This window comes from Parasteatoda tepidariorum, chromosome 2, assembly GCF_982258835.1.
Source record: "Parasteatoda tepidariorum strain Cologne lab strain chromosome 2, Ptep-v5.0, whole genome shotgun sequence".
Classification (NCBI taxonomy): Eukaryota; Metazoa; Arthropoda; class Arachnida; order Araneae; family Theridiidae; genus Parasteatoda; species Parasteatoda tepidariorum.
The window spans coordinates 60,824,231-60,843,048 of record NC_141756.1 but is presented as its reverse complement, the minus strand read 5'-3'; the positions used below and the strand labels follow the sequence as shown (position 1 = coordinate 60,843,048).

The following is an 18,818-nucleotide window of genomic DNA, read 5'->3' as shown; positions in this document are numbered from 1 at the left end:
CAAACTTTTAGAATTGTGAAGACATAGTTTGGCAACTTTGTCGTTTCTGAAAAGTTGTTTGATTACTTGTTTCAGAACTCTTCATGGCATATTTTTTGTCTCCGTATTAAAGTAAAAACTATGACCATGTAATTTAAAGTATAAGAATATATTATTTAATATAGATAATTTTTGCTTGTGTCAGTATAGCGATGATAGTTTCTAACAGGCTGATTTAAGATTCGTCAGCCAATGCTTTTCTGATTCCATTAAATTGTAATCCTCGTCAAGCGTTTTAGAGCAGAGGTCTCAAAAAGGAAACCAAGGGTTCCATGGTACAGCCACAAGGGGTTCCGAAAATTGCAATTTCTTTTTCAATTAAGATTTTCAAAGTCTGTTATTGAATTTTTATCCAATTAATTATCCATTATTTTTTTAATATTTACATTATTTTTTTAATTATTTTAATAAAATGCTTGATGAAAAAACAAACACGGCTAAAAAATAATTTGAATGAATAATGAATACCATCATCAATCGTGGCAAGATAGCCCAGGGTGGGCAAAGACCTTAAGAACTAAACATTTCCAGTCACCCCTACTGGCAGCCAAACTCTTTTATTTCTGAAAAAATAGTTTAATCTTTTACCTCGATTAAAAATTACTAAATTCAACAATGAAGAAAAGTGCTTTTCTCTTTTTGTTCTTTTTCATTTTTCTATCAATGAAAACCACAACTCGTCATTCATATTCTTATGCATTCACTGAATTAAATCAAGAACTAGAATAAATGCGGGTCCCAAACCTGAAATTTAATTATTTGATATAAAATAGAATTCCAAGACTAAAATTGATGAAATAATACGACGATAAAAAATTTATTTTTTATGCATTTATTAGCTATTTTTAAAATAATTGATGAAATTTCAGATACAAAGTATTTTCTGGATAATTAATAGTCTTTCCTTAATTAATATGTTAATATTTGCTAACAAAATTAATTCATTAAGTCTCAGAGGTTCCGCCAAAAATCAAGCTTATCATTTAGGGTTCAATAAATGAATAAAATTACGAAACACTGTTATAAAGAATGGAGCGAAAATCTTTAAAACAGCAGTTTTTTCTTCTAATTTTAAAATAATAGAATCCTGGTATCGCTTTTTTTTCCTTCACTGTTAGAAATTTCTTGGGAAAAACTGGTTAAATAATAATTTTTTCAAGTGTTATTTTACCATATTCAAGCAAAACAGTCAAATAATCACAAATGAGGTGGTATTCAAACAGTTAACAGAAGTATAAAACGTTTACTAACAGCTTTCACCTAATGCAATTCCATTGCACCAACGAGGCCTACTTAATGAAGTAACATAGAACCAAGGCTTATATTATAGCCGAGACAGCTAATATGTCAATCTCATGACCGACAGAACGGGGGTTAGAGTCATAGCGCTGACACCACAATATTCCCTCCATGAAGTTTCCAGTATCCTGCTCTCCCCAATTTGTGACCATGGACAATGACTCCTGGACGCATTAATAGCAGCATCATAACGCTGAGTAATACAAAAAAAGTCTAGCATTTCCCATCTCCAGTATTTCGATAATTCTAAAACCATGCTAGTTGTAAACAGTTTCAAAACCGTAAAGGTAAAAATTGCTCTTATACGTAAACTTTATGGCTAACTTGATGGACAAACTGTTACCGGTTATTTTACCGTAATTTTAGAATAAAAAATTCAAACATTGTACGTTCATAACTAAGAAGCGTTCACCCATATTTAAGTGCGATCTATAAAGTGCTTAGTAAGTATATCTTACTAAGTTTAAGACATGTTGAATCAGGATATGTTTCCCCTACAATGAGGGGATTGAATTTTTAATCATCATTATTTAATAAGGAATTGTAAACTTTTAAAAGAGAAATAAGGTCAGCTGCACTCGTATTCATAAGTCTAAATATCTCTTTTCAAGAGCAATTGATTATTTTAAAAAAAATTCATGTAATCATTCAATTTGTTGCTATTATCGTATTAAAAAAATTTTTTTGGAGAAAATTATAACAATCCTACATTTAATTTACAAAATGATTTTTTTGTTTAAAAAAAAAATATTGACTTTAAAAGAAGTGAATGAGAGGCAATTAAGAGAGTTGGCGAGAGAAGATTTTAATTTTCGTCCAGCGGAGATTTGAGAAACTAGGAAACTACTTTCCATATTCGCTCTCCACACCAATCCCCGTAATCATTTCTCATTCATTACTGTTTTCTTCCTAAAAGTAAATAATTTTCACTGAAAACAAAGAATAATTTTTTAACAAAACATGCAATTGTTGTAGTTTTATATAAGAACAATTTATCACTATTTAACGAAATAAATGAGAATCCGAATTTGAAAATAAAGTAGTACTTAAATTTAACCAAAGAATGTCAATTTAATCAAAAAAAGGTGTGTCAAAAATATTGCTAATCACTTTGAGCAGGATAAGAATTGGCCGCAACCATTTTGATGAAGTGAAACTATTTTTCCTCAGGTTATATAGCAAGGTTCGTATGCACTGGTAAAAATATTAGTAACTTGTTGTATCAATTTTGTTATAAGGAAGCTGAAAATTTCGTCATATAAGCTTCTACTATCAAAATAAAATTTCATAACTGACATCTTTGAATCTATATATATATTTACTTAAAAAAATAAAATATTTTGACTGCCACAAACATAAAAATATTTATAACTGAACCTTTTTAAACTGCCACTTTTTAATTTTTTCCAAGTGCATATTAATCCTATATAGGTAATCAATTTCTAGAAGATATAAACTATCTACTGTAGGCATTCGTGAAATATGTAAAAAAAAATTAAACCTAAACATGTTTCGAAATCTTACGACTAGTGGCGTTCTAGCACACCATACCGTAAAATCTATGATTCTTTTCTTTATTATGACCCATTCAGCGAAATTAAAGAAACAAAATCAAATAAACCAACTTATTTTAAATTATTTTACACATTTTTATAAACTTTAATACTCATTTAAATTAATATAGCTTAATTATGAAAATTCCATAATAAAATAAAAAACAAACCTGCATCCTGCACCACCTATTAGGCATTCATTATCGTCAAAAGCTTCATTTATGTATGTCTCCTCAAGAACTTTATCATCTTTTCCATTCCGAAATCCATTTGTATCCGAGTTTTGATAATCACCTTTATTCGACATTTTTCTTTAAAGGTTTTAATTCATTTGCGACTTGAAAATTTTTTTAAAGGGACACTCCCTCCTTCAGGAAATATTCACACACCACTTCCGAAAGCTTACAATTGCCGGTTTAAATATTATGAATTCCTCATTACCAAAACCTTGTGCAACAGCGTCACTAAATTTACTGACTGATTGGAGTCCAAAGAGTGATAAGTTTTCACCCAAATAAGGAACTTTATTACTTGTGGTTACCCCTTCTTTTTTATCAGTACGAACGAAAAAAAAATTTTTTTTTACAATTAAATATTCTCAACAATACGGAACAAATCAGGAACTTTATTACATGTAGTTACCCCTTCTTTTTTATAAATACAAACAAAAGAATTTTTTTTGCAATTGAATTTTCTCGCTATTTATCTCCATTGATCTAAAATAAGCCCATTCCACACTCTACACCCCCGTGAGATTATTGTAGCGATTTGTTCTTACGTCAAATTAATCTTTGATTAATAAAGATAATCGATGAGAACCAAGCAACGTTTTATCGATTTTTTGTTATCATTTTTGTCAGATGGATATAACAATGTTGGGCAAGCACTACGATAAGGGGAAAATGTTACAAAGCTTAAATTCTGTATAATTTTTCTAAAGTGAAAAAAAAGACTAAATTTCTATAAAATACTTCCTTTTTTAAAAAAACGTAGTGAAAAACAGGAAAGAGCACAAATTAACAACACTAAGAAAAAATATAATGTTGGAAAAATGCCAGGCTATGGCAAAACTTACTTTCTTTTTTGCTCTGGAACACAAAAAAGCAGGATAAATATTACCGAAGCGCTTTGATAATAATTTTGGTAAAATTAGCTGTAAAATATGTGACATATGTGAAAATATCTGACAAAATATTAACTATTTATGATAATTTAAAACAAGGCATTAAACCATTTATTCGGTAATATTTACATTTTTTACTATATGCGTGATAATAAGAACTATAATTTTGAAAACCAGAACTTCAGGTAAACTTACACCATATGAACAGAAAAATTGAAAAATAAATGGCTTAAACACCGTATAATTTGGTTTTTGTCACCAGAATGACGACTATACCAACTAAACCGGGACTAAAATTCGCATCACCAACTTCCGATGGGATACGAGAGGCGAATGCTCTACCTCCTGAGCCACAGTGTCTTTATTGTCTATTTTTAAATTTAAGTTCATTAGCTTGCCAAAGATATTTCAATTTTTGCTTTCTGATTTCAAAAATGAAGTTAGAGTTGTTTTTCTATACGGTGACTGACATAACGCAGTTTATACGGTGTTGACTGGAATGCAAATAAACACCTCAAAACAAAATTATGGTGTTTTTTATTATTATTTACGAATTAAAATTTTTTATCTGATTAAATTATATTTTTAAGAGAAGTATAATTTATCTTTAAAAATTAATTTTTGAATAATTAATTTTTTTGTTGCCAGAATTTTCTTGCATATCAGAATTATCTTGCATTTTAAATGCATTTTTAGAAAGTTAATGATTTTGAGAAAATAAAAACACTCATTACTAACAAAGCTTAATATAAAATTATTCAAATTTTTCATTAGATTTTCTACAAAGTTAGCTACGATTTGAACTAAATTCTAAAGTCTAAGGGAGAATTTAATACTTTAATCAAGTCTTCAGCTAGAATATTTAGAATTTTTCTTAAAAATAATCAATATTGATCAATATATTAAGTTTTACTCGTTTGTTTATTTGGATTGCTTAAAGATTTTAGTTCAAAACACAGGAAACCCATATTTTCGATCTAGAAAAAAAATTATTTTGATATTTATGAATCACAGTTTATTGCAGAGCTCTCAGCATGACATGAAAAATATTTAGTTCCTAAGTTAAAATTTGCTTTATTTCTTGAGAAAATTATTTTATGAAACTTTAGAATTGACTTCAGGTTTATAATTTTTAGGACCCTGATTACCAATAATAAAATTAATATTTTAATTAAGACTGTTTTCAAAAAAAAATTTTGAACCCAGACGGATACTTTAAAATTAATAAAGATAAATTACCTAAGAAGGAAAGCTTTTATATTAAAAGAAACATAAATTTTTTCTCATCGCTATTGTGAAATTTTATCAGTCATGATAAGAGAAAATCTCTCTTATTGTTTCCAAGAGAATAAAAGAAGATTATCTTTCACACAAAATAAATTGAAACAGAGAATTTATCAATATTATAAAAACATTTAATTAATTTCTAGGTATTCCAGATTCTCGACATTAACCCTTGGACGCATAATTTTTATTAAACATATTTTTCGTTCGTTCTTTTCATTATTTTTTAGTTATTTAGATCAAAATAAGTGAAGAAAATTATATTCAGCATTTCAATAATTTACGATTATTGAATACAGGATGGAACAATGTTGTTTTTTTTTCCTCCTGCTTTTAAATACGCTTCGCATCCAATCAATAATTTTTCTATTTTATAGTTATTTAGATCCAAGAAAATCAGCTGCTCATCATTGAAATTTTTTTAATTTACAAAAGCAATTATTGATAAATTTTTGAATACGAATGAAAAAAAATTTCAAACTACTTCTTTTTTTTGGTTTTTTGTTTTAGAACAAATACAATTCCAATAATTTAACAAATCTTTTAGTAACTGTTTTAATAAATAAAAAAAGCCAAAATATATTTTTCTTGTAATAATAGCGTTGGAAAAAAAGAAAATATGTAAAAGCGGCATCGGCATCCCATCTGCGTCTAAGGGTTAATGAATTATAATTTCCCAATATTAATAAAATAACAAATTTTTCGAAATTTTAATATACTTCTTATTTAATTTCCAATTTCGTCTAGAGAAATAGTTTCTTACCCAATAAATTGCAAATACAGTCCACAAATTGGATGTTTTTCTTCTTTAAAATATTTTTTTTTGATTACCATGGAATCCGATGCCGCTTTCAAAAAATCTATTTTTTAATATAATTTCAACAAACCTTACGTTCTTTAATCATTATCTACACTTTTAACAAACATGCGAATAAAATAATTTAGGGTAGAAATAAAATATACAAGAATACGTTGAAATTTTAAAGTATATTTTGTATGAAAATCTCGATTTTGTGAAAATATAAAAAAAATTTCCAAAACGAATTCTTTTTCTAATTTACTGCGAATTCTATGGAGAAAATATTCAGTTGGTTATTTAAGTGTAGAATCTGTGTAGCGCGTAAAAGTGTGATTTCAAAGTTAAAAAAAAAGAAAAAAATAAGTTAAAAAGAAAAAAGAATGAAAAAATTTCTGAGGCAGTGAAAAATATATGAAAAGCATAAAATATATGAAAAGCCTGAGGAGAACTATAAATCACTGCAAATTCTGCAGTAAAAAAGTATTCATTTAGTTTGTTAAAGGCAGAATCTGTCTAACGCGTAATTTAAAAATTAAACGGGCAAAAAAAGGGAAGATTTGTTTAAGGCAGCAACGCAATTCCAAAATTTTATTTCTGAGATTTTTTTAAGCAGAATATTTTAATGAAATTATAATTTCATTAAAATATAAAAGATTGTTAAAAAGCGAAATTCTTTTGAAATTCTGTGGTGAAAATTATTCCTTAAGTTTTTTTTAAGAGCAACGCGTAATTTGAAAGCGAAAAAAGCCACACAAAAAAAGGAAACTTTTTTAAGGCAGAAACGCAGTTCCAGGATTTTTTTCTAAGATCTTTTACTTATTTAGATTTTTCACGGATAAATATTTATTTATGTAGGACCTACCACGAAGTTTGCGCTTATCAATTAAATATTATCGTTATTTCCTTACTTCATTCATGCATTCTCCGAAACATAATAAAGCAAAGGAAAATAGCCAGACAGTTAACAACGATATTTTAAACTTAGATGATAAGGGCATTGATGATATATAAATTAATCAAAGTTCTTAAAAGATGATTGGCTTGGTTTTCTTATTATTAATATTTCAAAGAGAAATATAAATATTAACACTTAAATTCGATATTCAGTATACAAAAAAAAAATATATGTAGAAAATAGAAAACAAAATGAAATGTAAAGTAAGGACTTCTTCGTTTAAACTAAATTATTATTCGCCAGTTGCAAACTGCAAAGCCAGGATTGAGACAACTATTAAATGTATTTCACATTCTATACATTTCAGTAAAACGGTTAATTTTGTTATAAAATGATTCTAAGTGTCGATTATAGTTTTTTGTTTTGTTTTGAGAGATTGTTTTGGAGTAACGGGATCTAATCTGTGAACGGTACAAACCGCTCTCGTCTTTGAGAGTGTTTAATGCTTTCTCTTTTTATATAGATACTTCATTTAGAATAAACGTCTCATTTCTACATTTTATTAACAATAACATATTAATAACAAAATTACCATACTGTATCATAACAACATTTCCGGAAATAAAAAAACCTATCAGATTTCTGGCTAATAAAACCAAACTAAACGACTTTTAGACCATTCATTTGGAAATTTTTTCATTAATAACGGCTTACCGAAAATAATAGTAAAAATACAAAACTAAAAAGTAACTTTAATCGAATAAATGGTTTCTACGCCATGCTCTTAGGTATCATGATAAATTTACCACACATACCAAATTTTATCACAGATTATAAAATCACATTTTATTGTTCATTTTGCAAAAATCATTACCAAAGCGCTTCGGTGAAAATTACTGAGCTTTCTAGAGTTCCCATAAAGACAGAAACTCGATAAAGTTTACCATACTCTTATAATTTTGACCATACTGTTTTTCATTGCGAAAAAAGGTGGAAAATCTACAATTTAAAACCAGTGAAAAAAATGACATGCATAGGATCATCTTTTTCAAACAATTCATCTTTTTTTAAATAAATGTAACAATGAAGAGTGATTTAGTGAAAACCAATATCCTTATGGAAAAAAAATTGATTTTTATATTTTAAATTTTCATAAAAAATATTTATTTCCTATATCAAAATTTTCGTTTTACTATATTAATTCTCGCAAAATAAGACAGTTGTCAAAAATAAGAATTATTATATATAAAAGCCCAACACGACTCACTTTCCATTTCTTTTGCATTTTATAATAACTTTTTTGAAAGATGAATACTAGAAATGAATATTTTTCTTGTGAAGTAAGGAAGCTAATAAGAACATGGAATTTATCAAAACTGCAACTGACGAATTTTATAACTTAAGATAAATTAAAAACTATTTTAAATCGACTTATAAAGCTGAGTCAATCTCATTAAAGAAATCTCTTTTTTAAATTAAATGACAATATGCATCCTTCTTCACAAAAAGTTCTTCTTCCAAAATTGTTATTCATGTTTAAGTCCACAAATTTATCAAAATGTGCAATTTATTGCATAAACAAAACCATTGAAAAATGCTTATAGTATTAGAGATAATAAAAAAAATTGTGGAAAAAATTTTCTTAAAAAAAGGTCACAAATATTTAAGGAAAAAATCGTGTCTGTATTAGGCGCATTGCAATCTAGTAGAGATTAAAATGTGAAATTCATAACGCTTTCGTTTTTCCCTCTGACAAAAGAAAAACACTTTTATTAACTTTAGACGTAGTTTACTAGGACTAAGATCATTAATATTTCGTCAAAAACAATAAAATTTTTTTTACTTAAATATTAATTTGCTCCTTTCCTACCTCATATTCTTACAATTGGTTTTGATGTGAACTTTTTAAACTTAATAAACCAAAATCAACAGCTTGAATAAGTTTTAGACGCAACATTTTAAATTAAGAATCAAATATTATTTTCCATATTTTAATCATTTTATGTGGAGGTTTTTAAATAAATGGTTCTTACTTTATACATTTAACCTCCATAATTATTTTTACTATTGAATGTGAGGTTTCAAAAGATGAGAGCAGTGTCCCTCTTTTTTCAGAGCTTTTGCCTAGAATTATATTTTCATTTCAACGTAACTTACGCCTGTCAATTGCATTCGTTTTCTAATGATTCTAACCCAGAAAAAAGTTTAAAAAGACAATATTGACGTTCATTCGTGAATCTAATAGTTTCACAAAAAAAGGTAAAGATTAAATCTAAATGACCTTTAAACGTAAATGGCAAAAAAGATGTTAAGACACGATTTAGCGAATAGTTCAAACTTTATTAATTAGAACAATAACAACATATTAAAAATAATTTTGTATATTTTATATAAAATAACACGTTTTGTTTAACATTCGACAGAAAATAAAACATTTGAAAAATTATACAAAAATAATCGTATCTATACATATTCATTTATATTCGAAACCAAATCTCCAATCTACACAGTTAGAATGAAATTTTAGTACAGACATATAAGAAATAAAATCAAAGAGAAATCAAATCAAATGTAACGGAATAATCTTAATTTGAATACATCTTATAAATGCTTAATTTAAAAGAATTATGAAATTTTGATTGCCGAAATAGTTTTATAATTTGACCTTGAAAGCAAAAAAAAACTTAAGTGATCGGAGAATTAAAAAAATTATGTTTTTCAGAGGTATACTTTTTCTGCAATCTTAATCATAAACTTATAGAGCTTAATATTTTTAGCAGGAGTTTTTTTTTTTTTATTTAGATATTTTTGCATCAGCTAGGTTTTGTTATTTATCTCCTACGGTTAAAAAAGTAGAGGAAATAATAATTATGTTTATTGAGTTTCAGATTAAGCTTATGAAAAATTCGTTTATATAACAAGGTAAAAAATTTAGTTTTAATAGTTTAAAAAAATAATTTATATAAAATTTCAAAATTATACTAATTTAAAAATAATTACAATTTAAATTTACAACAAAAGTTTAAATAATTATTTTTTCAAGCTAAAATATAAAACTGGAAATAACCATTTCTTAATAAATACTTAATATTGTAATTAGAACACATATATTTAATTTAAATCTACAAAATACAATACTGAAGTATTTTCAGTTACACAAAGTGACTTATAACAGTCAACAATTTTTTTTCAAACATAAATATTTTACAACACAATCAGGTAAAACTTTATTCCTAAAATAAACTATGGACATATAAATACATTTAGTAATACTAAAAAATAACTTGCATTAAGTACAATATTCAATGAAGTGCAAAATGTTGTAACAAATAAAAATGTGTTTTATTTAATACAACATTGAATAAAAATGGTATGACACTAATGTTGTATATATAATGATACTCATGCGACCATTTAGAGAATTCAAACATTGCAATGATGAAAAGCTGTAAGTACCTTAAAAAAATATAAGTAAAAAATGCTTTGGTGTGTAATAATTCTATGAAATAACTTTTCATAATAATAATTCTTAAAAGAAAACTTTTTTTCTGTTTTTTTTTTTCATTTAAATACATCTTTAAGAGCTTAAAAAGTTTTTAGTTCAAATTTGAATGATAAAATATATCTATCTTTATTTTTTAATTGCAAATATTTAAATTATTACTTTTGTTTAAAAAATATTTTCAAGAAAAATACGATAGTCTTAATACATTCAACATCAATTATATAATTGCACATTGTTTGATAGAAAATATTAAACAAGTAAATAAAAAATAGCAAAACCTTGCTCTTCAAATTTTAGTCATATAAGAGTAAGTATCAATTTATTGCGCCTAGAAACCAAAATATGTATATATGGTCAAATGATTTATTGGCGAAGAACTCTTAAATTCCGTAATTTATTTCTTCAGATACGCTTCTTCATGCAGATATTTTATCAATTTTTAACATAAAAACTGATTGGTATCACTTTTAATTTGTTTAAATAGTTCTGGTATTTGTAAATTTAATATTTGAAATGCCATAAATATGACCAACAAATCACCAAAAGCATTCACCATAACATAGCACCAATATAATTTGTATCAAGCATATAAATTGTCTTTTATTATTGCAAATTGCTAATAACATTTTAGTAATAACTATTAGCTTATACAAAAATACAACGACTATTTGTAACAAACAGGCACAAATTTGCAAATATATTTTGCTAATAGAACTTCATTAAAAAATTACATTTTGGAGCTAGTCTCTCAGAATAATTCTAATCTCAAAGTATATTTTGTAATCGTTATTATAATTTTTTATAAATAGATTGGAATAAAAAAGACTAGACAAGATAAAAAAAGACTAAGGGTAATTGGACTTCTTGAAATGAATGAGGATTGAATGTGTATGTGCCCATAACAAAGTGCAGCGTCAAGTGAATGGTTAAAGATAAAAGTGGCATTTGGAGGAAAATAAGATTTAGTAAGCAATCTGTTTGTGAAAAGAGCACAAAACTTATGGATATTAATCTATACATGAGTTACAGAATAAATATCTTTAACTTACTAATACTTCATCACTAAGAAAGAAAAAATAAGCAGTAAATAGTTGAATGAACATTGGTATACACAATTAATATTAGCCTTCACTAAAAAGATGAGATGACATAAATCACATTATGATGAATATTTTCCACAATTAACTTACTGTACACCACTCTGTGTATTGTGAAGATTGTAATAATGTCCTTTTAAATTTAAAAGTTCTTGATGGGTGCCTTTCTCTACAATTTTTCCTTTATGAATTACAACTATTGTATCTGCATTTTGAATTGTAGAAAGTCTATGGGCAATTATAAGACATGTGCGTCCACTACTTGCTTTATCTAAGGCTTCTTGAACAACCTGTTTGAAAATAAATCATTGTAGTATGATGTACACATTATTTACTAAATGTATTTTTCGTTTGAAACATTTACTTAACTAATTAATTCGCGATTATCTGAATTTTAAAATGTATAAATAATATAAATGTATAAATGCATTTTTATACACATTCGCTTTTGAGTACTTTTTACATCAATTATCTAAAATGAATTACATGAGTTGTTAGAAACACATATTATACCATATTATACCAAGTTTAAATAGTTTTTTATTTAATTATCATTAATCAGTTTCATAAGCGTTGTTTTGGGATAATCAGTTGAATATCAAATTCTGATACAGAAATCAACAACGAAACGGGCACAAGATCATTCGGATCAAAACGCCTAGGCATAGCGGTAAGGATTACCCGATAGAGATCGGGACAAACAAAAAAAGTCTGATTATTGGTACAGGAGTAACGAAACAATATAATTCAGTCACAACGTAAGTTATCTTGTTGAAAACTGTCCGATAAGGAAAATGTCAAAGCAAAAAATTCAGCTTATAAGTTATTACAAGAGTAACCAAAAAAATATAATTCAGTCCCATTGCTAGGTGTTGTGGTAAAAATTGCAGGACAGGGATAAGGACAAACCACAAAAGTCTATTTATACGTTGATATAGAAGTAATTAAAAAAATATAATTCAGCAAAAATGTTTAAAAGCTAACATCGAAGTCACTGAAAAAGTGAGTTTATTTATACGTTCTTATTAGAAAACTACTGATAACATACATATATATTTCACATCATACAGAAACAAAAACATTACTACATATTATAAAAAATAATGTAAGGAAAAAATACATTCTACTAAAAAATATTGTCAGTAAATTTTGAAAAATAAATAAATAAATAAAAATATTCTTCTAAATCACTATAATTGCACTTATTTCACGTTAACACGATATCATTTTCTCTAGATTTGCATTGAAAAAAATTTCATTTTGACACCCAATCAGTTGATTAATACGTAAAGTAACCTCTTGAACTCGAATATGCCCTCCATTTGACCCCCTCGAACACCGTTTTCTTAGAAAGATCCCTTTACATATCACTTTTCGACAATTTTAATTCCATAAATTTGATTTGAAGGAAAGAAAAAGAATTTCCTTAATCAATAAACTTGAAGACAGGAAAAATGAAAAGTTCTAAACCAATTATATTGTATTTATTTGATGAGAGTGTTAACAAACCTTTTCACTTTCCGCATCGAGGGCAGAAGTTGCTTCATCAAGAAGTAATATTTTGGGATTTCTTAAGAGAGCTCGAGCAATAGCCACTCTCTGCTTCTGGCCACCACTTAATTGCGTGCCTTTGTCACCAACTGGAGTGTCGTAGCCCTTAATGCAACAAAAATAATAAGTAACATAAATTAAATAATCAATTTATACTAGCTTGTAAGTATTTTCAGTAAATATTAAAAGCAAATTATTTAAATCTTTTGTATTTCATAATTGTACTTATGTATGCAATGCACTTGTTAAAACTTTTAATTGAAAATAACATGCAATATACAACAAATATTTGCGTTTAGTGCAGCATGAAGTCAAATGAGTTAAAATAACAACAATAATTCACTTATTTTGATTACATTAATTAAACAAAATCGTCTCCATCCATTATTAAAGGATAAAGTCACATGATTTATACATGTATGTAACTTTAACTATGTATTACTATTTAGGACATCTATAAAAAGAAACATGTTCTTAACTACAAATACATTAAAAGGAAAAAATTTTCAACATCAATATTTTAGATAAATCTTAGATTCTTTGAGATAATATAAATAGATTCCTATAAAATTTCCCATAAAATTATCACATATGTTCTTCTTAACTAGTGCCATTTAGAAATGTTCCGTAAACGGGATTGCACAATCGATTTATGTAGCGGACGTGATAAAAAAATTAAAGTAAGTTTTTCTTTTAATAGGTACTGACACGCTAACAATTCATAATAGCGATGGAAACATCATAACAAGAATTTTTAAAAATGATGTTAGTGCTAATACTTAATGTTAAATTAATAATATAATGTAGTAGTATTAAGTTGTTATATATATATATATATATATATATATATATATATATATATATATATATATATATATATATATATATATATATATATATATATATATATATATATATATATATATGTGTGTGTGTGTGTGTGTGTAATATAGTTACCAAAACTGAATATAGTGTGTGTGTGTAATATAGTTACCAAAACTGAATTTATTTAAAAAAAAAAAATTATTTTTCACCTGGGGCAATGAAGAAATGAAGGTATGAATATTGGCTTGACGTGCTGCTTCGATAATTTCTTGCATTTCAACTGATCTAGAATTGTCTCCATATGCTATGTTTTCAGCTATACTATAACTGAATAAGACAGGTTCTTGTGATACAAGGCCGATGTGAGATCGAAGATTAGCCACTTTTATATCCAAAACATTTTCTTCATCCAGCATCTAATTTAAAATATGAATAAACATTATATTTTTATCTATAGTATTACAAGAATATAATTCTGATAGGAATATTAGTTTTGGTGTAAGTAGTTCCGCGGAGTATAAGACTTCTCCGGAAAAAATTTGCAGGAGTCCCAAAATTCATGAATTTTTTTCCTTGTGGAATTATATAACTCAATACACTGAGCCGTATTTACCGTATTTACACAATTTACCGTATTTATGGCTGTATGGGAGCACTAAAAAGCATGCAGTTTTTACCGAAACGCTTTGGTAATGGTTTTGGTAAAAATAACAATAAAATGTTATATTTACAATATGAATTATAATATTTTATAATATGAGTTAAAATTTATTATTTTTGGCAAAATTTGGTTATTTTATCATGATAGGAAAGAGCAGCTACTCCCAAATGGTGCTTCGCGGAACCTTAGGGTTCCGTGGAATAGTTAAAAAGGTTTTGAAATTCTTATACCCAGTTGTTAAGTTTAGAAACCTCTGATTATATTTAGATCTAGCCCATAGTTCATTTTTTTTTTAATCTTACAGTTGCCTTCATGAAATCATTTTAAGTGCAATGCCATTAAAATAGAAATGTTTTTTTAAAGAAAATATTATATTTCTAAGAACAATGAATTTAACAAATTATAAGAAAGCAGGCATTTATAAAATATTCCATTAGTCTTATCCATCTCGCCTTTCGAAAAAAAAATAAATTCATTAATAAAGAAACATATTTCTATAATAACCATTTTCAACGTTTATAGTAGTTCTTTTAAGTTTACATATCGAAGTATACCATAATTCGGCTTTAATTTATTTTCAGCTAATATACATATATCGGAAACAAATTCATACTAAACTAGATATAGCGCAAGGATTTTAAATTTAATTGTCGAATATGAAACCTATTTTAAAAATATTGATGATAAAATGATGAAATTTTTATTCATCTAATTAAATATTTTGAATACAGTCTTTCATAGGTTATAACGTTCACAATTAACTTAAACTTTATTTATTAAGTTGATATTCCACCGAATGAAGGTTGATTATTTAGGGTTCCGTAGCCGAAAAAAATTGAGGAAATGTTGGCTTAGAACGCAAGAAAAATTTATTTGGTCAAATTTAATTTTCAGTTTTGTATTTTACAAAATGTGTTTAAATAAAAACTATAATTTAAAAAAAAAACGGAATTTCCAGTTAAACGTTACACATTGTAACTATATGAATAGTTTAAGTACCGTATATTTTGGTTTTATTACCAGACTTATGTCTTTTTTTACCAGAATTATATTTACCATACAATACGGTAATTTAAGAAGTTTTTTTATAATCCGTGTGAAATTTATCGAATTACTTGCTCTACGGGAAGGCCAAAGAGCACGGTAATTTTAACCAAATCACTTTAGTATTGATTTTGGTAAAATTGACAGTAAAATATTGCTTGATAATGTGAGTTAAAATCTGTTAAATGTGGTAAAATTTCGTAATTTTAAAGTGATACCATAGAGCATGGCATAAAAACCATTCATTTCTATTTTTCAGTTTTGTATTTGTTGTAATAAGAATTATAATTTAGAGAACCGGAATTTCCGGTAAACTGCTACCACATGAATGGAAAAATGACCAAATGAATCGTTTAAATACCGTAATGTCTTTGTCAGTTATTCTGTCTAGATTTTGTGAATCTTGTTGACAACAATGATCATTTTCTTTAAAAAAAAATTAAAATTTTTAGCGAAAACAGGTTTTTGTAACTTTGCTTTTAGAGAGGGATTCCGTATACGGCAAAAGTGTACGGCAGTAGAATCGCTGCGTACCGGGGTAATAAAAGATGGTTGCCGAAAGGTGAAACTGACTTTAAGTCTACCATTAATCTCTAATCTGTAATTTATTTATCAGCAATTAAAAATTTGGAAAGGCAGAATCTTCTGCAGTTTTGTTTATATCAATGGTTCAAACTGAATATCAATAAGAAAATTCCATTTTTTAAAAGTCTGTTCTGAAAGATGAAATTAAAATTTTAGAGCGATTTTCAATATCGGAGGCTAAAATCCCTTTTTTACCTACTGTCTAAATTTCAGAACACTAGCATAAAAGGTTATAGAGTTATAAAGAGAGACAGACATCCATATTCTTCGTTTAATTATTATTATTATAGATAACTTATTGAAATTGTATATTACAACTAATTATCTTCCTATTAATAGCAATTAAATCTCTGGCGTTGGTTTTAACTTTAATTTTCATAAAATATGTTTCCATGTTCACCAGATCATTTGCTAAATGCATTGTATTAAACGTATGAAATATATATTCTCTGCATGCATTAAATATTGTATATCATACTGGAGTAGTATATTACTGGGTATCGTGAGGCAATTTCGAACCTCATTTGGGTATCGAAAATCGGAAAATTTGGAAACACCAGCTTTAATGGGAAGTTCTTAGAATAATAGCCGAAAAAAGAGCTTTTTAAATCAAAGTAAAACTATTCTTGAAGCTGATTATTGAATGTTGAGGAATACTTAGAATTTAAAATTTTTCTCTTTGCAGAGAGATCAATTTCAGGAAAACATTAGTATTTGACAATTTTGATCAATTAAATAATAAAGTAAAAAATATACTTAATACGTAACGATACAAAATATGGTATTGTTAAAAATTCCCAATTACATATCAATTGTAATGTTTGTGCAAACTAAAGAAAAAACAAATGAATTGAATAAATAGTGATTACAAAAATTTTTTCTCCCATTTTTGTTAAAAAAAAATCAGAGAAATTATATTTTTGAAACAGTAGATTACCTGAAAATGAGATAACTTACCACATTGCCATGCCAAGGATCGTAAAAACGTTCTATCAATTGTACACAAGTACTTTTACCGCATCCACTACTTCCCACTAGAGCCACAGTCTTCCCTGGCTCTATGGCTAAATTTAAACCTCGCAAAATTCTTACATCAGATCGACTTGGATAGTTGAAGTACACTTTTTGAAAATCAACGTTGCCTCTAACTTCATTCTAAAATAAAGTAGGTATTTAGTATATAATTACGCAATATTAATACTTAAGCAAAATAAGAATTTCTGTATCGTTTAAGTCCTGCTGCACGATATTTTTTTTCCTTACACAGAATTAAGAGGAATGTATTCAAATTCTCACACATCAATCATATTGAATCTTTGTGTTCAATTCTTTTCTGTACACTGAAAATGATGCAGTCTCTGTATTTAGTGGCAAAAATACAATGTTGAATACGAATTATTTCCAATGAGCTGCACAATGGGCCTTGCCGATAAGCAGACCTAGTGCGTTCTCCAGAGGTGATATCCACTCTTTCAGGACCACCACAATGGGTGAGATACCGCTGGTCATGTCAATTTGAACGTCTAGTTTCTGCCACACTAGATGGCAGCACCGAGACTCTATTTGGATGCTAAAGTGCACTAGGAATTTAATTTTGCCGGAAATGCCAAGAGCCTATAAGGCACTATAGGGATCTTTTACATGCCGCATAATCATACGACATGGCCGCTGAGGATTTTCTGCATCCCGAAAATCCGGTGTCTGGGTCGGGGATCGAATCCGCAAACTTGGGCTCGGAAGGCCGACGACAAACCAACTGCGCCACCCAGCCACGAATACGAATAATAAATGTTTTTTATGAAAATGAACAAACTTCCTATTACTTTGGTGAATTCAACGTAATATAAGCGCAAATACTAAATAATTTCATTATAATTAAGTTAAACTTTGAGTATCTTTCCTTTTAGGCGTTTAAAATACATTCATGCTTTAGATTGATATAGATGTGATTTTTTTTATCGGACATTGTTCTAAAACATTAATTTTTTATAGAGTACATTATATGAATTAGAAGCACACTGCTTTATGAGACAATCATTTCGCGCATAGTTTCTATAATTTTTAGATTAAGGAAATTATGTTTTTTTATTATAAAACGTTAATTTTTTAGTAAACCACAATTATCGGTATAAAAACCTCAAAAATATTCTGATTTTAAAATATAATCAAAACATTTATAGTAAGATTCATAAAGATAAATCCAATAATAACACACATTTAAATCTAATAATGAGAGATAAAAAGAAATGATTTATTTTTGCAGAAGTGAAAAAAAATGCGTTTAAATAAAATTCATTTCAACTATTATTTCGAAATTTGCATTAAAACTCTTATAATGGAGATGATAAAAACAACTAAAATAGTTATTGATTTTAGAGTTGTATTGAAGTTGTTCCATCAAGCTAGAGTTGCTATATACTTAACTTCCGACATTTTAAAGGATATATACTAACAAGAAAGGTACTCCAAGTGTCACCCCCAAATTAATAAATTTTTTTTATTAATTCACTAATTTTTTAAGTAATCCGTATTTTCCCTCATCCAAAGAAGAAAAACAG

General features: G+C 27.1%; 2 protein-coding genes across 6 annotated transcripts in view; both read right to left on the bottom strand.

The window, feature by feature from the left end:
• LOC107453349 (ATP-dependent translocase ABCB1) overlaps window positions 1-3,645 on the bottom strand; it is a 50,721-nt gene extending 47,076 nt beyond the window's left edge. The window contains exon 1 of the mRNA XM_087157409.1: window positions 3,062-3,645. Coding sequence (XP_087013535.1) covers window positions 3,062-3,198 — 137 coding nt within the window. The 5' untranslated portion in view covers window positions 3,199-3,645. The remainder of the gene's footprint in view (window positions 1-3,061) is intronic.
• Window positions 3,646-9,311: 5,666 nt separating this feature from the next.
• The window catches only part of LOC107453350 (ATP-dependent translocase ABCB1), a 71,728-nt gene continuing 62,221 nt past the window's right edge, over window positions 9,312-18,818 (bottom strand). For all 5 annotated transcript variants that reach the window (XR_011636155.2, XM_071177577.2, XM_071177579.2 and 2 more), the window contains 4 exons: window positions 17,218-17,415; window positions 14,180-14,386; window positions 13,104-13,250; window positions 9,312-11,884 (listed from right to left, as the gene is read on the bottom strand). Coding sequence is in view for 4 of the 5 variants with exons in the window: in XM_071177577.2 (XP_071033678.2) it covers window positions 11,684-11,884; window positions 13,104-13,250; window positions 14,180-14,386; window positions 17,218-17,415 (753 nt within the window). In the remaining variant the exon portion in view is untranslated. The remainder of the gene's footprint in view (window positions 11,885-13,103; window positions 13,251-14,179; window positions 14,387-17,217; window positions 17,416-18,818) is intronic.